Source organism: Budorcas taxicolor, chromosome 1 (genome assembly GCF_023091745.1).
Source record: "Budorcas taxicolor isolate Tak-1 chromosome 1, Takin1.1, whole genome shotgun sequence".
In the NCBI taxonomy this organism is placed as follows: Eukaryota; Metazoa; Chordata; class Mammalia; order Artiodactyla; family Bovidae; genus Budorcas; species Budorcas taxicolor.
The window spans coordinates 202,811,638-202,834,181 of NC_068910.1; the positions used below are offsets into that span (position 1 = coordinate 202,811,638).

At 42.4% G+C, this 22,544-nt stretch overlaps 1 protein-coding gene across 1 annotated transcript in view; it reads right to left on the reverse strand.

The window, feature by feature from the left end:
- Nucleotides 1-22,544, reverse strand: part of NEK11 (NIMA related kinase 11) — a 288,150-nt gene that overhangs the window by 213,302 nt on the left and 52,304 nt on the right. Inside the window, 1 exon segment of the mRNA XM_052650027.1 lies at nt 3,995-4,160. Coding sequence (XP_052505987.1) covers nt 3,995-4,160 — 166 coding nt within the window.

Sequence of the window (22,544 nt, forward strand, 5' to 3'; positions counted from 1 at the left end):
ATGATCCTGGATTGGATCCTGCGGGGGGAAAAAATTCGTATAGAAATGTCCTTTTTAAAGATATAATTGGGACAGATGGGCTCAATTTGAGTGTGAATTGTGGGTTAGATGGGTGTTTCCCAAATTTCAGTGTGCTTCAGGCTCACCTGGTGGGCTTGGCAAAACACAGATGGCCGGACCCCACCCCCAGAGTTTCCAGATTCATTATGGCTGAGGTGGAAGCTAACAATCTGTTTCTCACTAAAGATTCCAAATGATGCTGATGCTGCTGCTATGGGGTCGCACACTGAGAATCACTGTATGACACACTGGCATTGCATCAATGTTCATTTCCTGAGTTTGATCTTTTCACTGTAGTTATGTTAAGGAAATATCCTTCGTCTTAGAAAACACTCACAGGAGGATTTAGGACAAAGGGGCAACGGGTCTGCAACTTACTGTCACGTGGTTCAGGAAAAAAGTAGATAGACAGATAAACAGAATAACAAAGCAAATGTGGGGAAACAACAACTGGTAAACCTGGATGAAATTAAAAGACGCTTACACCTTGGAAAAAAAGTTATGACCAACCTAGATAACATATATTAAAAAGCAGAGACATTACTTTGCCAACAAAGGTCCATCTAGTCAAGGCTACGGTTTTCCCAGTAGTCATGTATGGATGTGAGAGTTGGACTATAAAGAAAGCTGAGCACCAAAGAATCAATGCTTTTGAACTGTGGTGTTGGAGAAGACTCTTCAGAGTCCCTTGGACTGCAGGGAGATCCAACCAGTCCATCCTAAAGGAAATCAGTTCTGAATATCCATTGGAAGGACTGATGCTGAAGCTGAAACTCCAATACTTTGGCCACCTGATGCAAAGAACTGATTCATTTGAAAAGACCCTGCTGGAAAAGATTGAAGGTGGGAGGAGAAGAGGACGAGAGGATGAGATGGTTAGATGGCATCACTGACTCAATGGACATGAGTCTGAGTAAACTCCGGGAGTTGGTGATGGACAGGGAGGCCTGGCGTGCTGCAGTCTGTGGAGTTGCAAAGGGTCGGACATGACTGGGAGACTGAACTGAACTGAACTGAAATTTGGATGGAGGATATATGGGAGTTCACTGTGTTTTGCAACTTTCCTAGTAGATCCAAATTACATTTAAATTAATAATTAAAAATTAATGTAAGGAAAGAAAGTTATAGTTTATCATCAAGATCTGTTCAATATGGTAGCCACTACCTACACATGGTTATTTACATTTAAATTAATTTAAATTAAATAAAGTTCAACATTGGAGAAAGCAATGGCAACCCACTCTAGTATTCTTGCCTGGCAAATCCCATGGATGGAGGAGCCTGGTAGGCTGCAGTCCATGGGGTCGCTAGGAGTTGGACACGACTGAGCAACTTCACTTTCACTTTTTACTTTCATGCATTGGAGAAGGAAATGGCAACCCACTCCAGCGTTCTTGCCTGGAGAAGCCCAGGGACGGGAGAGCCTGGTGGGCTGCCGTCTCTGGGGTCACACAGAGTCGGACACGACTGAAGCGACTTAGCAGCAAAGTTCAACATTCAGCTCCTCAACCACACTAGCCATACTTCATCAGGTGCTAAAGAGGGATATGTGACTAGCAACTACCATATTGGACAATGTAAGGAGCTGCATTAGGCATTACTGACAAAATGAAGGCACGGGCCCAGCCCCCTCTCCTCATTCCACAGGCACAGACCCGGGATGAAGGAGTTAGCTCTTGTGATTCTGACTTGTTTCTTCCTTTCTTCAGTTGAGTTGGCTGGAAAGAATGTTAAGGTGCTTACTGTTCTTGAGAGAAGCATGAGAAAGCACAAAGCCTTCTACAGTTGTGCCCAGAAAATAATCTATAAAGTAACCACTGACATTTGTTCAAGGATTTTTGCAAAGAATGTCCCAGGATGAGCATGTAGGCCACAGCTTGAGGCCATGGGAAAAATTGTTATCTGAGACCTGTTTGTGAGGGAAATGTTTATGGCAAAAGAAGTTTGCTGAGTTTAGGGTTTAGGAATAATTAAGAATAGTCAGAAGCCTGTTTAGGAGATAGTGAGCTTAGATACTAGGGGCAAACAGGATTTAAAAAGACAAGAAATAAACTGAGGAATATGGTATGTGGCCCAGATATAAACATAAGTTACAATGTAATCACAAGTAAACACGATTCTGAAAGAATCGCTGAAGCAGGAACTCTGTTTGAAGGGCAACAATGAGACAAAAATCTGGGTGAGGGGAAATTGAAAATGTCAAACCTCTGACCTAATGCTTTAGAAAAAGTATAAAAGAAAACCTGATACTTGAAATAAACATGTAGTCCCCTACCTCGATCCAGAGGCTACATCATTTCCTGCCGACACTGCTTATCCCTTCAGGCTGATCCCCTGGCTGCTGGAGCTGGACTCCGACAGGACAGCACAAATATTGAGCATTACCATCATCACACAAAGTTCCACGGAACAGTTCTGACTACAGTGAAAAATATTTTACAACTGAGAAAGTCTCTTTGGAAAGTTAAGTGTGCTGAAAGCAGCAGCAGAGGTAGCAGTAACAGTAAAAGCAATGGGAGTCAGTTGTTTCCCACAGAAGGTAGTTTATTAACTGAATGGGGCAAAAAGAAAACATGATCAAATTATGGCTGATGGATCACAGTGTAGCTACATTTGTAAATCCCTGGATTTTTCATGGATCAGTGACATAATTGCTGGAGTAGGTGTTCTTAGCCACATTCTGAACACCTCATCATTTTACTGATTTTCTTAACAATCCATTGGATGGAGAAATAAGCACTTAAATGTTTTGGTTATTTTTCTTTTTTTTCTCCTCCTTCTCCTTCAAGCAGAGGAGGAACAAGATTTGATGGGCAAACTCCCAGAAAGGCTGTGCCAGGGAGACTGTCCTGAAGGGGAATAGCTAAGACCTGGACAGTATCAAGTTTTCAAATATTCTAACTCGGCTACTGGTTTCATTTCGCATGACACACCAGCTACTGTGTAAAGCAAATCAAGGCTGAGTTTTGTTACTATCTTTACTCCTTCCAAGTTGCTTCTCCTCCCTCTTCTTTTCTGCATCTCAAATACCCAGCACTCTCTGAGCCAAACAGGCCTGCCACCCACTCTAAAGAGCAACTTCTTTCTTCCTAGCATCATTTCTCTTGGGCTCCAGCAACACCCAGATGTTGAACTGAACACATTCTAAACACAAGATTCTTTGCTGCATTTGACTTACGCTAGCTCTCGGAATGTTCTAGGAGATACTTCCTGAGCAGGGTCAATTTTGGATATTCTCTTTCTGACCCAACTCCTGTAACTCCCTTCTCTCTAGCCTCTCAGGAGTGAACACACAGACCCACATTACACTGCACCTTGCCAGCCCCACCCCTGGCATCTTTCTCAGCAACTTCATATTCACTTGGGGCTCAGTAAAATGCACAACTATTACATTCACTTGGGGGAAACATGGAATGGCAGGGAAAGCTGCAAATACCTGAAGCCATGAATCACAAGTCAGTTAACATGAAGACTTTTCATGGGGAGAATGAGCTGTATTCTGACTTCCAAGTTTCCATTGGGGAAAATGAAGCACAGAGCTAGAATCCAGGACTCCAGCAGTATCCCTCTGCTCTCCCCAGGCCTCTGTTATGGCTTTAAATGTCCATCTAATAATCGAACCATTGTAAGAGGCTTAAGTATACACCCCCCAATTGACACACACCAAAAAAACGCTGGATCATTTTTATACAGCAATTCCTCCTTAAAATACATTGATTCTGAGTTTTCCCCAAAAAAGGAACCCTTGGTCAGAAAACAGTTTGCCAGTTATATAGAGATGATCACTCTTAGCAGCAAGACACAATATTCCAGGTAATATTTATATATACTTTGTAGCTGGCTCATTCAACTTTCTGAGATATCTCTTTACAGACACCTTTTTACTAGGAAACAGATTTTTATTAAGACTTCAAAACCAGAAGGAGAGTTTCACCTCACAGTACTCTGTGATAATGCAGAACTTATCCTGCTCCACAAAGTTTGCATGGAACTTGACAATAGCTGGGTGATTCAGCCTGGAAAGGAGCTGGGCCTCCAAGGTGGCCTGCACAGTCTCATTTGGATTGAGTTCTCCAATACAGATTTCCTTCAGTACCTTTCTGCAGCAAAAAAAAAAAAAAAATTAAATACATTTAGAACTAAAATAAAGAAAGCTGAGTGCCAAAGAATTAATGCTTTTGAACTGTTGTGTTGGAGAAGACTCTTGAGAGTCCCTTGAACTGCAAGGAGATCCAACCAGTCCATCCTAAAGATCAGCCCTGGGTGTTCATTGGAAGGACTGATGTTGAAGCTGAAACAATCCTTTGGCCACCTGATGGGAAGAGCTTACTCATCTGAAAAGACCCTGATGATGGGAAAGATTGAGGGCAGGAGGAGAAGGGGATGACAGAGGACTCGATGGACATGGGTTTGGGTGAACTCAGGGAGTTGGCAATGGACAGGGAGGCCTGGCGTGCTGCAGTTCATGGGGTTGCAAAGAGTCAGACATGACTGAGCGACTAAACTGAACTGAGAACTAAAATACACATTGAATAGATATGAACAGTGGTACAGTGCCGGGAGCCAGCGTGAGGAATCCCGCCCGTGGCAAAGGTCATGAGGAAGGAAGCCTGACAAAACGCAAGGGCGTGATCAGGCTTCAGGGGTTCCCCCTGGAATTTCCTGAGCATCCACCCCCAAAAACCAGAGTCTGCCTGCTTTACTGTGTTATACTTTCCACCTACTCTTCTGACATAAACAGGGGGCTGTCCCTTCACCACCTTTTTCTGGAAAAAGTTAATTTAGAGCTTTTAGATAATACATCTCCTGGGCATAATAAGAGTGTTTCAATCCAAAAACCCCTCTGATGGCTTTCTAGCCTGCCTGCCGGACTTTTACAGCTGTGCATGTGATTGTTTGTGGCCTCCCAACCGCGAGAGGCACAGGAGGCTTAAAACATCCTAGGAATCAAAATCATTAGAATAGGACTGATTTAAGGTTTCATTTGTTGAGCCAATACTTGCTGCCAAATTTTCATATCTTTTATTTGTAGATATAGTTGGAATATAGAAAAAACAGGTAGTAGACCTGGTATTAGCAACATCAGATCTTTAAGTACTTTCTTTGTTATAACCCACTGCACCTTTGTTCTATAGGAATGTAACTTTATTTAGTACTTTGAGGGTGATGCAAAATAAAGAAAAAACACTTCTAGGGAAAAAGAGATTTTCTGGTTGATAGACATTTATCTAGGAAGAGAGCCATAAAAATGTTAACAGGCCTCTTGGCCAGAAGATAATGTAAACCACCTGAGACCTTTTGTGTACGGGAAGGTATGCAAAAAGAAAGCCTGGTCTCAATGAGGGTCAGGACTGCTGCCCCTGCATAACTCTGCATATTCCATTATTTCTTTATGTACAACTTGGGGTATATAAGCTGATTTTGAAAATAAAGTTGTGAGTCTTGCACCGATGCTGGGCTCCCCCATGTCATTCTTTTCCCCCCTTTTCCGGCTGAATTCCCATCTGGAGCTCAGAGGCTCGCCAAGTCTACTTACTTGCCCTGGCTTCTAAGATTCATGTGAGAGGGAGCCCAAGGCGGGGCACCCTCCACTATTCAAGTGGGCACCAGTGGCCTGATGCAGATGGTGCAAATCTCTTGTCTCGAGGTTTTATTAGTTTTTCACGTAAACCAAGTTATTCAGCCTCTTTTCTCCAGTAATTTTCCTACTACATTATTCTTTCCTAATCTCTTTATATTTCTAATTAAATAGTCCTTTCCCAGACTCCGACTCCATCCCCACTTCGAATTCCCTGGATCCACCAGGGCTGGACCCCGGCAGTACAGGACCATCTAATTAATGCCCAGCCCATAACCTACTCAGAGGTCTGCTCCAGCCTGTGACTCCTGGGGACCTGGCCTGCCTCTGTCCTGGTGGGGCCCTCTGCACCTGCCTCCCTCCCGTCTGCTCAAACCAGCGGAGACAGAACTAAGCTTGAGTGGGCATGGCCGAGGTGGCTCTCCCTCAGCCGCTAGGTGTCTCCATTTCTCTTTGCCTCTCAGGACATCTCTATTTCTGTCTTTCTCTGTCTCGTTGTATATTACCTGCATCTCCTTATCTGCTTTCCTGTTTCTGTCTGCTTTTCTATTTCTCTTGCTATTCCTATCTTGGTGTTTCTCTTTCTCTCTCACACACTGTATATTAATTCATATATATGTGTGTGTGTGTGAATATAATTATAAAATCTGTCACTGTGTTTCTGCATCTGATTCTCTTTTTGACTCTCTCCTTTCCTCTCTGACTCTGCGTATAAATACACATGCTTCTCTTTGTCTCTCAGCACTAATATTTTCCAAATCAACTCAATATCAGCAGAATTAATATCTATTTATTTTCTTTTTAAAACTATCCTTAGCATATCATACTTTATTTAGGAGTATTTAGGAGCTATCAGTATTGAGGAGAAGAAAAAAAAATATAAAAACATTGACAGACGTATTCAAGCATGTATAAATGGAACAAGAGCTCATCATCTCTCCAATTTATGAATTTAAAATTTGTGATAACTAATGAGGAGTGGACCAAAACATTCTCTCTTCCCATCTCCCGAAAGAAAGACTGATGAACAAACCAATTACAGTGCCACGGTGTAAACAGATTGCCAGGGAGAAGCACTTTAGCACACCAATTATGTGTGCAGACAGATTCCACTGATTAGAAGTGAGCCTTAGCTGTTCATTAAGATAAGTTCTGTAGGACCTGTACTAGAATACATTTTGTAGTAATGTTATTTAAGAGTTTCTACCTATGCATATTAATGAAAATATATTTATAGTAGAAACTCTTAATTAAAGGCCCTATAACCTAATCCTAGATTAACCAGAGCTCTGCCGTCCTTTCTAACAGATGCCCAGGGATGCCTTTGTTTGTACTGTGGATGCTGCAGCCAGCAGGCACACTCTGGACCACCTTCCAGTTGAGATATGTGTTTACCCAAGTCACAGCGTCTATTCCCAAACTTGTTTGTGCCACTTGTACCCAGTATTATAAATCTGTAACTTAAATGTGACAAACTTATGAAGGGTGATTGAGTGTTGTTTCTGCTAGAAAAACTAGGTCAAATATTTACCACAATGGTTAATAATGACAAGTTGCAAAAAAATTGCTGTTAAGTAACTGTTAAGACAGTTTTAATACATTCATCTAAAAATGTAAAAAAATCTAGCATTCTGAACTGAGATTGCTAAATTTTCACTTCATTTTAAAGAAGGTAAACTTAGAAAACTTAATCAAGTGTATGCAAAAAAGATGAAGAGACCTCTCATGAGAAGATGTTAGACATTGCTGCACATCAAAAAGTGAGAGAAAATGTACAATAATATTTTCCTTAAATTGGGTATAAATGTTTTAGTTATATGGCATTTCATCATTTTAAAGTTGTTCCCTTATATAACCAAGGACCACCTCCAGTCACATCAGACAAGGGCTATCACATGGGTTTTGTTAGGTCTTGAACACCCTACCAGACCCCTACTTGATAATGGAGTGGATTCTAGAGAAATTCTTGCTTGGTATCGTGTTCTATAGAGAGACTGTTCTAGCAAGAATTTGGCTTAAAATGACCTCATGTTATTAAGAGTGGCATCTCAAACTGTTGGTATAATAAAGGGGCTTGAAATGACAGATGTAGCTGTTCTCCTGTAATGCCTGAAGATGGTGAAGCTGCAGCCAAATGACATCTTCATGGTGTTTTTCCAGTACTTACCATGTCCCAGCCAACTTGCAGTTGTAACAGTCACAGTGGTTAACATGCATGGCGATACAAAGTCACACACAAACCTGCAATATTCTCTTACTGGGAAGGAACAAATGCAATCAAAAGCTTTAAGATACTTACTTTTTCCTTGCAAACATCAACTACTGTGCAACAGAGCATGGGATTTTACATACAGTTATCTGAGCCCCATCTGGCAGCCTGATGATAAAGCATCAAATCTCATTTGTCCACAGGTTTGCAGATAACGGAAGGGCTATCAAGGCAGGTAACATCTAATACAATCATCTTTAGCAGAAGCAAAGATACATGACCTTTCTTACCTAAAACTGATGGAGGAAACTCATTGCATGTCATACAGTGTGAGAGTCATATCAGCTGAGAGCAAAGAAACTTACCAAGTCAAGAAGCTTGCCCTTGCTCAGTGACACAGTCTGTCAACCACTGCTAAGTAACATGACAGATATTTATTTTATCAGAACTTCAGCTATTTGGGAGAAACGTTTTAGCAGCTGCAAAGACAGGCACCCCCTCAGACTCACTAATTTTGCAAAGTTGCTGTTCTCTTTCCTGAGTGGCAATGTTTCTTTCTAGAATCACTAGTGAACTGACAAACTTTGGAGAGTGACTGGAAATCTGGATAACTGTAGCTAATTTCACTCCTGTCAAATTGGCCCACCTTCCATATAAATGGGGTAGGTGATATCTTTGAGATGTTCAGGGTTGTTTTCCCTCAAATTTCTCTGTAGCCTTTCACATATTTCCCATTGAACAAGCAGCATAGGCTGTGTCAGGAAAAAAGATGACACCACAAACTACAGAGAACATGAGTCAAATTCCCAGCTTTTGATTCTCCAAGGAGAGACCAGGGCCAAAGAGAAAAGATCTGAAGGAGCCCCTGACCAATGGGATGAGGGTTCTCCCTGCCTCAAGTGAGAAAGAGACCCTCAGAACCAGATGGAGGAGGGGCAAGAACATTAGGTACACTGAGCCTTTGAAAATAGTTCATGCTCCTCAAACTAGGTCCAGAGGAGGCGGGGGGCACAGAACTCCCAGACGAGGAGGGGAGCCCCAGAGCAGAAATCATGGCTGTCTTTCCAAAGCAGGAACTGCACACTTCCTTGTGCCCAGCAAGGAATAGGAGAGCAGGAAAGATCTTCAAGGGGCAAGTAAGTCAAATGGCCTAAGAACCCTGGAACCTCAATGAGGAGTGCAGAAGCACCTGCTGTGTGTCTGTGGTATAGTGAGCTCTGAGAATTCGTGACCCCTGCCCTTGGGTCTCTTGGAGAAGCCAACAGATCAGTGTGCACAAATGTGTGTCTATGTTTGTATTTTCTAAAACTTCAAACTGAGATGGGTGCTATAAAGTTAAGGTGAGTGATGCTTGAGGCCCTCCTGATTTAAACTGCCATGACTCTCTAATTTGATCAGCAGCTACTGCACCCACTGAGGGCAAAGTCATAGGAAATATATTTTAACCTCAACTTAAATAAGAAAGTAACTTTTTGCTTTTTGAAAAAATTTAAATATTCACCTATTTAGCAGATTATTCAATCTGCTCAGGACTTCCAAGAGTTTTCATCCATCTAGTAAGGCAGCAATTATTTTAACTAATCCTTTATTTAATTGTCAGCTTTTATTTTTCTAGTTTATAAGAAAATATAGCTTTATTATAGAAAAATCTGAAAACAAAACATAGACCACAATCCACCACAGAGATAATCAACATTAACAATTTTGTATATTTCCTTCTCATCTTTTTGCTACACATTTTTTTAACACTAGAGGCCAAACAATTTAGACAACTTGCCTGCTATTTTCATGAGATGTTATTGTAGCAGACAGACATCTGTCATGTTAGCTGCACAGCATCTTTAGACAGCCTCCCTACATTATAGTAGATCCCTGGGCTCTGGGTCCTGCCTTCCCTAGATAAAAGCCAACAGACAGCAAACAATTCCTCCATCTCCCGCCTGCCTTGAGTTGGGATGCCAATGTGGGACATAGGTTCTGCCAGTCAATTGGACCAACCTGGGACCCTGCCTTGGGGGTGAGCTTGTGGAGGGACAGGGTGGGTACAGGAAGCCCCCCCACACACACCACCCTAAGAAATGGTGTGGGCTTGGGGGCAGTGGTAGTGGGCCACTTCCATGGCGTGGTTCCAGCTGACCTCCCTGGAAATTTGGCCTTCACTGACTCCCCAACCCCCTCAGCTGTAAGAGCCATCTGTGTTCAGCACACATCACCCTCGGCCTCCACTGTGTAGCAGGTGACTGCTCATATCAGCATCTGGAGTCCTGACCCACATGATCATGTGTCACAGAAGCACCATGAGGTAGTCCCATAAAGCTCTTACTTTGAGATAATTAAAACTGAACCTCCAAAACTGACCCATTTAGGTTAATTTTTGTTCCCTTTATTTGTGTCTTAAAATTTAGGATCTTCTGAGGGATTAGGGCCATTTATGGGTAGAAGGATCGTAAGAGTGGATAAACATCCTTTTAAAAGTTATTTAATCCCCTTTAAAATCTAAAGGGACATGAAAAATGGCAGAGTGATATTTATTAAAAAAACACAGCACATTAATAAAAAATGGAAAAGCCAGGAACTAAACATACCTAACGAAGTAGCTGAAAAAAATTGTAGGTGTTAGTGAAGACTATACTACAGGTAGAATTTTATTTCATTGCAGTTGTTTTTCCTTTCAGCAATTCAGAAACATTTTTAATGTCTATGGTCAGAGAAAAGGATAAAATTATTTTACAGATCATCATCATATGCTATAATCTATGAGCTGCCTTTGTTTTTAACAATTAAATTCTTGACTCCAGTTTGTTTCAGGGCAAAAACTCTGATTCATCTGGTCTTTTCCTCCCCACCCCGATCACAGGCATGTTGCAGGTTTTGGACACAGAAGGGGCTCAAATGACATCACCATACAGTGCAGCGACAAGTGCCCACAGCAGACACCAGCAACTAGGGAGCAAAGTTCTTCTGCTGAGCTTGACTTCAGGGTCCACACAAGGCACCAGGCAGCCACTGCCAAATACCGTCACATCAAAAGTTCCATGTTTCTTTCATTTCATCATCTATTGACGGCTATCAATATGCCAAACACAATGCCATATCCTGGGGACACAAAGATGAAAAGGATAAAACAAAGATACAAAGATGGAAAGGACAAAACTCCTGCCCTCCAAGAAACCTCAGAATCATGAGGAAGGCCAACAAATGTAAAAACAGTTGAACAACTTCATCACAGATGCAATAACAGAGACGGGGATTGGGGTGAGGACCTCTAACCCTCCTTTGAGAAAAGAAAAAAGACAAAATCTATAGACTGGAGCCCCAGGACATTCACTCTTGCACACAGAAACTACTTTGTAGTTAGCTGAACTGCCTTCTCCCCAAGTGAATTCCAAGCAGCATAAGACATGAATTTACCATTCTTTACCATTTGCCCTAGACAAACCTTGCCTGGAAAATCCCATGGACAGACGAGCCTGGTGGGCTGCAGTCCATGGGGTTGCAAAGAGTCGGGCACGACTGAGCAACTAACACACACTATTTGCCCTCTACAAACCAACAGTCTGCAGAGGGAGGTCTATGTTTGCATTACCTGAATAGGCTATGAGAGTTAATAAGCATGTGATTTTTCAAAAAAAGAAAACTACTTGAGAATTTCAGCATCTATATATCATTCTCTAGAGTAATGCATATACAGACACACAACCACAGTATACGTTATGGAATGTGGAATAAAAATGTTATAGGAAGGGGTGTTTCTTAAAAGATCTAAAAAACTGGTAGGTTCATAAACTACTCCTTCCTCCCTTCCCCCTGCCATTTATCTATCCAAATTTTTATCCCCCCAAAAGCATTTGAGCTTTATATAACTAGATTTTAAAAGATAATATGGGTATTGAGCCACACACGCTCTGTTCTAGAGAACTCTCTTTAGTTTGGTGTCCCCAGGAAGCAAACATTGAGACAGAATATGAAGCAGGTCATCAATCCAGGCAAGGGGGTAGCAAAGTGAAGTAAAGGGAAGGGAGCCATTCAAAGGCCTGTTATCAAGCCAGTTATCACAGTGGATGACTGGGGCTTAACTCTGTGGAAGAACCCTGGGGGCAGGCATAGAACACACCTCTGGGCTCCTCTGTCCAAGGGCGGGGACCAGCTCCCTTCATCTACTGGCTCAGGCTGCTCCTGCAAGTATCAATTCCCCTGCTGGAGCACAGAGGCCCTGACAGCCAGGGATATCTCAGGCAGAGCTGCCCAAGAAGCAGCTGGGTCCATGTACAGGAAATGCTAATCAGTCAGGGGACAGGTGGGGCCCCAACAACGTCTTCCACAAGGATGAATAAAGGAAATTTCCTCCACTTTAAATGCTGCTCTATTTTATCTATATGCTTGAAGAGAGCTAGGATATAGCGATTCTGAGGGTTTCCCAGGTGGCAGTAGTGTTAAAGAACATGCCTGCCAATGCAGGAGGCATAAGAGACTGGGTTCGATCCCTGGGTCAGGAAGGTCCCCTGGAGGAGGGCATGGCAACCCACTCCAGTATTCTTGCCTGGAGAATCCCATGGACAGATGAGCCTGAAGGGCTATAGTCCATGGGGTCGCAAAGAGTCAGACATGACTGAAGTGACTTAGCATGCATGCATGATTCTGATACAGTGTTGGTAACACTGAATAAAGTGAAAGAAAGTGAAAGTCACTCAGTCAAGCCCAACTCTTTGGACCCCATGGACTATACAGTCCATGGAATTCTCTGGTCCAGAATACTGGAGTGGGTAGCCTTTCCCTTCTCCAGGGGATCTTTCCAACCCAGGGATCAAACCCAGGTCTCCCACATTGCCTGCAGATTCTTTACCAGTTGAGCCACAAGGGAAGCCCAAGAATACTGGAGTGGGTAGCCTATCCCTTCTCCAGTGGATCTTCCTGACCCAGGAACTGAACCTGGGATTCTTTACCAACTGAGCTACCAAGGAAGCCCTTATACTGAATAATGAAAGCGCAAATCAACTAAAACCTATAGGTAAATTCCATCTCCTATGCTTTTCCGATAGTCATGTATGGATGTCAGAGTTGGACCATAAAGAAGGCTGAGCACTGAAGAATTGATGTTATTGAATTGTAGTGCTGGAGAAGACTCTTAAGAGTCCTTTGGATTGCAGAGAGATCAAACCAGTCAATCCTAAAGGAGATCAACCCTAAATATTAACTGGAGGAACTGAAGCTGAAGCTGAAGCTGAAGCTCCAATATTTTGGCCACCTGATGCAAAGAGCCAGTTCATTAGAAAAGACCCTGGAGTTGGGAAAGATTGAGGGCAGGAGGAGAAGGGGATGACAGAGGATGAAATGGTTTGGATAGCATCACCAACTCAATGAACATGAGTTTGAACAAACTGGGAGATAGTCCTGGACAGGGAAGACTGGCATGTTGCAATCCATGGGGTGGCAAAGAGTCAGACATGACTTAGCAACTAAACAACAACAATGCTTTTCAAGACTTAGTTTACAAACACATTAGCAGCATATAGGCGTATTACATACAGATAATAAAAAAATAATGAATAGTAATAATACAGATAAAAATGAAGAACAAATAAGAGCAGAAGTGTTTCAGATATTTTTGTTTGGCAAATATGCTATTCCTGGCTCCTGTTTAGATTATATTTTCATTTGTGGTGACAAGTTCCATGCAGCGTTTCAATGCTGGTATCCTAACAAATTATACAAGTTGCCTTTTATTTTTAAGGAACAAAAAAGAGTAAACAGAAACTTTAGAAGTAGGAGTTTTGAAGATAAATATTGCCCAAATAAAAAGTATCTAATAATCATGTGAATTCAATGACTTTTCCTATCTGTGCAAATTTAAAAAACAGAAATGGCTTGAACACACATCTCAAGACTGGAATGGCACTGGTGCTCATTGGAGGTTGTCCACAGGGAACCTCTGGTGTCAATGTAAGAATAGAGTTGGATTTTGGACAGACCCCAACCAGCCTTTTCCCAGGGGGCTTCTTCGAAGTCACATGGGGAAGAGACAAAGCTTTGCTCTGCTGTGCAAAGCCCCCCCTCCAACGGCTTGACAGAGTCTATGGCTGAGCCCAGGAATCCGTGAGTGAGCGTGAATTGATGGGGGTTGAGAGGCTGTGTATCTGTGCCTTCATGGCCAGGTAGCTCGCCTCCCTGTGTGTAAGTCTCAGTCTCCACCAAAGCTGCTAGGACTATCTCCTGAGAGTTTACTGAGAACAAACAGCCCTTCCCCCTCTCCTTTCAGCTAAAAAATGAGTGGGTTCCCATCATGATGAGCAGCATCCTGGAGCTCCTTTCCACAGCCTGGCAAAGTTATCTTTACCACCGGGGATGTAATAGAGCCAATTCTAATTCTCTTCAGAACCAGTGAGGACTCTTCCACCCTCTCCTTCTCCCACACACCTCCCGACAATGGTCAGACAGTTCTGTCTTTCTTATTCACTTATTCTTATTTCTGCTCACACAGTTGAGCAAAGTCATTAAACATTGTGGCTTAATTAAGAGACACCAGTGGCTCTCTCCCAGTCCCTGGGTGATTTGATCTAAGCCTATCATGTAATCCCTTGCCAGTGATCAGTCTAGACATGTGGTGTAATTCTGACCTGGGAGATATGGGGAGAAGTCTCATGATGGTTTCCTGGGACAGATGCTCCTCACTGATGATTAAAAAAAAAAAGAGAGAGAGAGAGAGAAGCATGGGAGGAAAGTCTCATTTCTTCCTTCTCTGCACTGCTATCATTTGCTTGTGAGTCCATCAGCCTTGGCAGCCAGCTGGCATCCTGGAGCAACTGCCCTGAGATAGCAGCCTGGGTGATGGGAAGGCACCAACACCCCTGCTGACTTCATCACCAGTATCTACTCTCCCTCTGGACTTCCTGCTAGGCAGATATGTCTTTCTTATTTTTAAGCCATCCTGGTGGCCAAAGATAGCCTCATACCAACACTTTGCTACAAGAAGAAAGAGGATACTTTTTTAAAAGAGATTAGAAGCAGAAGTGGAGAGTGTGGTGAACATTCCACTCATCTATACAGACTTCAAGCTGTGAAAACTCAAAGGATGGAGGTTAGGTTTAGCTGTGTTGTACATAAAGATTAAAACAGAGAGAAGCCCCTTGAGAACAGGGGCTATGTGTTTTTTCCTTAGAAAGTGCTAAGTCTCCTATCTTAAACTAGAAAAGATAATTTGGCTCTTTTTTTAGACATTGGTACGAATCTTCAAAACAAACAAAATAAAATCATGACAAAGTAAACTACAATGAACTATACAAAAATGGATATATTGTGAGAAAAAAGTATTTGAATAAAGGACTAGAAATTATCTGTTGCTAGTGAATCTGGAAACTAAGATAACATGGGATTTCTTTAAATAATTTGAAAACAATTTTATTCACTGATTCAAAATTCTCATATGTCAAAATCTTAGCAGTTACCAAAATGTATCAGGATTCAGAAAAATTAAAATTCCACAATTGTTTCTTTCCTTCCCTTGGGTAGAGACATTGGAGTTGTGTTAGCAAATAGGAAGTTGCTAAAATAAAGGACAATGAGGAAAAGAGTGAAGTAAAGGGCATGGATAGTCCAGCAATCAAAAAATAAAAATGAGACAAAATATACAAATTTAAAAAAAGAGATGAAAATACCAAGGAAAAAAACCAATTTCTAAAATATTTGGTCTCTTTCCACTCCTGCTCCCCATCCACAAATTAAGAAAACATATTTTAATAAATAAAAATATATACACATTTTTCTATAATTCTCTGGAGATAGAAAAAGTTGCTAATGTAAGGAATTATTTTGTTTTTCATAGTCTGAAGCCTCAAACTTAAGAAATTATGGATGATATCATTAGGTGTTAGAGGCACAAGGCTAATCATTATAATTTTTAGAAGGTAAGACAAAGTTTCAAGACGTGCAGGTGATTTTTATTCATGTGGCAGCATTATGAGAAGCAGCCATGCAAGAGAAATCTCTCTTGACCCCTCAGGGCTAGGTCCTGGGACAACCTCTAGTCACATATGAGCTCCCATATGGGCCTGCAGGTACCCAAAGTCAGCTCAGAGTCCATTCAGTGGGATTCCCAGCACCTGGCAGACCTGATGTTTCTGAATGGAACCAAGCTTATGCACTTCCCATGCTTCAAAATTCAGCTCATTCATTACCTCCACCATAATGACTATCACTCTGACAACTATGTTAAATATTTATTTCTTGGTCTCCAACTCCAGACTGAGAACATTAACATTTTGCTCCTTTCTATACCCTCGGTGTCTAGCACAAGTCTTAGCGCATAGTGGATATTCCATTGACTTGTAAATGATCTAAATTAAGCACTGTTGATATGATCTAACACTAAGCACTGTTGAATAGATGGTGGGAGACACAATTCCTATTCATGACTTTTTCCCCTTACGGAAGCATAAAAACTTGCATGTTGGGCATCCATCAGAAAATGAACGTTTCTAAAAATGTGCTTCCTAACATCACTGCTTGAATGGCCCTCATCTGGAAGTGACTTACACATGGGAGCTGACAGTAACATTTGCATAGACAGAGAAAAATAGCAAAGAGATATTTCAACCTGAAAATGGTTCTGCTCAGATGTTTCATAACATCTCAGAGATAACATCCACTGAGAGCCGGCGCACTAAGCGCTGCTGAGAGGAGCTACCCCGCGTCCGAGGTCAGTGGCGGCCGAGAGGAGCTACCCCGCATCTGAGGTCAGGGGTGGTGGCCGGGAGGAGACATCCCGCATCAGAAGTCAGGGGCGGCGGCCGAGAGGAGCTACCCCGTGTCCGAGGTCAGTGGCGGCCGGGACGAGACACCCTGCGTCCAAGGTCAGGGCGGCGGCCGAGAGGAGCTACCCTGAGTCCGAGGTCAGGGAGGAGACACCCTGCGTCCGAGGTCAGTGGCGGCAGCCGGGAGGAGCTAGCCTGCGTCCGAGGTCAGGGGCGGCCGGGAGAAGCCACCTTGCACCGGAGGCCAGGGGCGGTGACCTGAGGAGCCACCCTGAGCCCACGGCCAAGGGCGGCAGCTGGCAGGAGATACCTCGAGCCCGAGGCCAGGGGCGGCAGCTGGGAGGAGCCACCCACGCCCGAGGACAGGGCCAGCAGCCGGGAGGAGCATCCGGAGGAGCGGCGGGGCCTAGAGGAGCTATCCCACCTTGAAGGTCAAGAACGGTGGTGGTAAGAAGATACCCCTCGTCCAGGGTAAGGAGCAGCTGCTGTGCTTTGCTGGAGCAGCTGTGAGGAGATACCCCATGCCCAAGGTAAGAGAAACCCAAGTAAGATGGTAGGTGTTGCTAGAGGGCATCAGAGGGCAAACACACTGAAACCATACTCACAGAAAACTAGTCAATCTAATCACACTAGGACCACAGCCTTGTCTAACTCAATGAAACCAAGCCATGCCTGCAGGGCAACCCAAGACGGGCGGGTCATGGTGGAGACTTCTGACAGAGCATGGTCCACTGGAGAAGGGAATGGCAAGCCACTTCAGTATTCTTGCCTTGAGAACCCCATGAACAGTATGAAAAGGCAAAATGATAGGATACCAAAAGAGGAACTCCCCAGGTCATTAGGTGCCCAATATGCTACTAGAGGTCAGTGGAGAAATAACTCCAGAAAGAATGAAGGGATGGAGCCAAGCAAAATCAATACCCAGTTGTGGATGTGACTGGTGATAGAAGCAAGATCCGATGCTGTAAAGAGCAATATTGCATAGGAACCTGGAATGTCAGGTCCATGAATCAAGGCAAATTGGAAGTGGTCAGACAAGAGATGGCAAGGGTGAACGTCAACATTCTATGAATCAGAAAACTAAAATGGACTGGAATGGGTGAATTTAACTCAGATGACCATTATATCTACTACTGCGGGCAGGAATCCCTCAGAAGAAATGGAGTAGCCATCATGGTCAACAAAAGAGTCCGAAATGCAGTACTTGGATGCAATTTCAAAAACGACAGAATGATCTCTGTCCGTTTCCAAGGCAAACCATTCAATATCACAGTTATCCAAGTCTATGCCCCAACCAGTAATGCTGAAGAAGCTGAAGTTGAACGGTTTTATGAAGACCTACAAGACCTTTTGGAACTAACACCCAAAAAAATGTCCTTTTCATTATAGGGGACTGGAATGCAAAAGTAGGAAGTCAAGAAACACCTGGAGTAACAGGCAAATTTGGCCTTGGAATGCAGAATGAAGCAGGGCAAAGACTAATAGAGATTTGCCAAGAAAATGCACTGGTCATAGCAAACACCCTCTTCCAACAACGCAAAAGAAGACTCTACACATGGACATCACCAGATGGTCAACACCAAAATCAGACTGATTATATTCTTTGCAGCCAAAGATGGAGAAGCTCTATACAGTCAACAAAAACAAGACTGGGCGCTGACTGTGGCTCAGATCATGAACTCCTTATTACCAAATTCAGACTTAAATTGAAGAAAGTAGGGAAAACTGCTAGACCATTCGGGTATGACCTAAATCAAATCCCATATGATTATACAGTGGAAGTGAGAAATAGATTTAAGGGCCTAGATCTGATAGATAGAGTGCCTGATGAACTATGGAGTGAGGTTTGTGACATTGTACAGGAGACAGGGATCAAGACCATCCCCATGGATAAGAAATGCAAAAAAGCAAAATGGCTGTCTGGGGAGGCCTTACAAATAGTTGTGAAAAGAAGAGAGGCGAAAAGCAAAGGAGAAAAGGAAAGATATAAGCATCTGAATGCAGAGTTCCAAAGAATAGCAAGAAGAGATAAGAAAGCCTTCTTCAGTGATCAATGCGAAGAAATCCAGGAAAACAACAAAATGCGAAAGACTAGAGATCTCTTCAAGAAAATTAGAGATACCAAGGGAACATTTCATGCAAAGATAGGCTCGATAAAGGACAGAAATGGTATGGACCTAACAGAAGCAGAAGATATTAAGAAGAGGTGGCAAGAATACACAGAAGAACTGTACAAAAAAGATCTTCACGACCCAGATAATCATGATGATGTGATCACTAATCTAGAGCCAGACATCTTGCAAAGTGAAGTCAAGTGGGTCTTAGAAAGCATCGCTACGAACAAAGCTAGTGGAGGTGATGGAATTCCAGTTGAGCTGTTTCAAATTCTGAAAGATGATGCTGTGAAAGTGCTGCACTCAATATGCCAGCAAATTTGGAAAACTCAGCAGTGGCCACAGGACTGGAAAAGGTCAGTTTTCATTCCAATCCCAAAAAAAAAGCAATGCCAAAGAATGTTCAAACTATTGCACAATTGCACTCATCTCCCATACTAGTAAAGTAATGCTCAAAATTCTCCAAGCCAGGCTTCAGCAATACATGAACCGTGAACTCCCTGATGTTCAAGCTGGTTTTAGAAAAGGCAGAGGAACCAGAAATCAAATTGCCAACATCCGCTGGATCATGGAAAAAGCAAGAGAGTTCCAGAAAAACATCTACTTCTGCTTTATTGACTATGCCAAAGCCTTTGACTGTGTGGATCACAATAAACTGTGAAAGATTCTGAAAGAGATGGGAATACCAGACCACCTGACCTGCCTCTTGAGAAATCTGCATGCAGGTCAGGAAGCAACAGTTAGAACTGGACATGGAACAACAGACTGGTTCCAAATAGGAAAAAGAGTCCGTCAAGGCTGTATATTGTCACCCTGCTTATTTAACTTCTATGCAGAGTACATCATGAGAAAACGCTGGACTGGAAGAAACACAAGCTGGGATCATGATTGCTGGGAGAAATATCAATAACCTCAGATATGCAGATGACACCACTCCTATGGCAGAAAATGAAGAGGAGCTAAAAAGCCTCTTGATGAAAGTGAAAGAGGAGAGTGAAAAAAGTTGGCTTAAAGCTCAACATTCAGAAAATGAAGATCATGGCATCTAGTCCCATCACTTCATGGGAAATAGATGGGGAAACAGTGCAAACAGTGTCAGACTTTATTTTTGGGGGCTCCAAAATCACTGCAGATGGTGACTGCAGCCATGAAGTTAAAAGACGCTTACTCCTTGGAAGAAAAGTTATGACCAACCTAGATAGCATATTCAAAAGCAGAGGCATTACTTTGTCGACTAAGGTCCGTCTAGTCAAGGCTATGGTTTTTCCTGTGGTCATGTATGGATGTGAGAGTTGGACTGTGAAGAAGGCTGAGCGCCAAAGAATTGATTCTTTTGAACTGTGGTGTTGGAGAAGACTCTTGAGAATCCCTTGGACTGCAAGGAGATCTAACCAGTCCATTCTGAAGGAGATCAGCCCTGGGATTTCTTTGGAAGGAATGATGCTAAAGCTGAAACTCCAGTACTTTAGCCACCTCATGTGAAGAGTTGACTCATTGGAAAAGACTCTGATGCTGGGAGGCATTGGGGGCAGGCGGAGAAGGGAACGACCGAGGATGAGATGGCTGGATGGCATCACGGACTCGGTGGACGTGAGTCTGAGTGAACTCCGGGAGATGGTGATGAACAGGGAGGCCGGGCGTGCTGTGATTCATGGGGTCGCAGAGTCGGACACGACTGAGCAACTGAACTGAACTGAACTGGATGACTTGGCCCAGGAGAAGCACAAAACTGCCCAGTTTCTAATCCTATTCCCTCACTCAACCTCTTTCCCAATCATGGAATTAATTTTTTTTTGCAATTAATTTTATATATTAATAGAACATTAAAACTAGTAAAACCCTCAAGTAGATCCATCAGAGAAGCTCAACCTATTAAAGTTCTGAGGATTGAATGCTTTGTTTTGACTGTCAGGTTTTTTTTTTAATTTATTGGAGTATAGTTGATTTACAACACTGTGTTACTTACTGTTGTACAGTAAAGTGATTTAGTTATACACATACATATATCCACTCTTTTCCCTCTTTTTTAGATTCTTTTCCCATATAGGTCATTACAGAGTATTGAGTAGAGTTCCCTATGCTATACAGCAGGTCGTTGTTGGTTATCTGTTTTATATATAGTAGTGTGTATTTGTCAGTCCCAATTTCCCAGTTTATCCTTCCTTGCAGCCTTACTCCCTGGTAACCATAAGTTTGTTTTCTACCTCTGTAACTCTATTTTTTTTTTTTTTGGTAGATAAGTACATTTGTACCATTTTTCTTTAGATTTCAAATATTAACAATATCATATTGTGTCTTTGCCTGACTCTCTTCACTCAGCATAACAATCTCTAGGTCCACCCATGTTGCTGTAAATGGCATTATTTCATTCTTTTATGGCTATGTAATATCCCATTATATATATACCCCACATCTTTTTTATCCATTCATCTGTTGATGGACATTTAGGTTACTTCCATGACTTGGCTATTGTAAACAGTGGTGCAATGAACACTAGGGTGCATGTTTTGAACTATGTTTTGCTCCAGATATATGACCAGGAGTAAGAGTATCAGATCAGATGGTAGTTCTATATTTAGTTTGTTAAGGAACCTCCATACTATTCTTCCTAGTGGCTGTATCAATTTATATTCCCTCCAACAGTGTAGGAGTGTTCCTTTTTCTCCACACCCTCTCCAGTGTTTATTATTTGTAGACCATTTGATGATGACCATTCTGACTGGTATTGAAGTGATACTTCATTGTAGTTTTGATTTTCATTTCTTTATAGTATCCAAGATTGAGTAATGCATCCAAGGTCATAGAGAAGTTACAGCAGAGCTGACATTCACCTCTTGGAGGAGGAAAGGGACCACAGCTCCGAAGAACAGACATTCATCTCCAAGTTTAAGCTCGTTTGTGTATAGAATCTACAGTGCTAAGACAGCCCCAAACTTTCTCATTTTTCAAACCATTTACCAAAGAACAAAAACTCCTGTCATCTGTTCTGCTTACCTGCTCCTTAACAACAAAGAAGAGGAAGCAAAATGACTAGAGGAACAGTCTTGCTCCTGATGAGGCACTGCCGAAGCTATGTCTGTTTTCATTACTTTTCATTTGAGTGCTATGGAAAATCTAACCAAGAGTCAACAATTTTGTCAGTTCCAGAGCCCCAGAGTTGAAAGTTTGTGATAAGATCACACAGAAAAGGAAGACAATGTTCTCCAGGAATTACCTTTCCTAGCAAAGTGGTAAAATTACATTTCTGAGGTTGTCCTGGGTACAACAAACCTGTAAGTGTGACACTGTGTGTGTGAGGGCCAGTTTTTTAAAAGCTCAATTGTGTAAAACTCATTTGATTCAAAACTGTTCAACAATGCAGTAACATGCCTTGAGAATAAAAATAAATATCAATAACATAAGATTCAGAGACATTGCACCCAACTACTGCTTAAGATGTTTGCTGGTCCATTCAGGCCATGAGGAAAGTTTAGAAGTAACAAGTGTAACTAATAAATTCTTATCTGTGTGGGTCACAACAAACTGTGGAAAATTCTTCAAGAGATGAGAATACCAGACCACCTGACCTGCCTCCTGAGAAATCTGTATGCAGGTCAAGAAGCAACAGTTAGAACTGGACATGGAACAACAGACTGGTTCCAAACTAAGAAAGGAGTACATCAAGGCTGGATATTGTCACCCTGCTTATCTAACTTACATGCAGAGTACATCATGAGAAATGCCTGGCTGGATGAAGCACAAGCTGGAATCAAGATTGCTGGGAGAAATACCAATAACCTCACATATGCAGATGACACCACACTTACGGCAGAAAGCGAAGAAGAACTAAAGAGCCT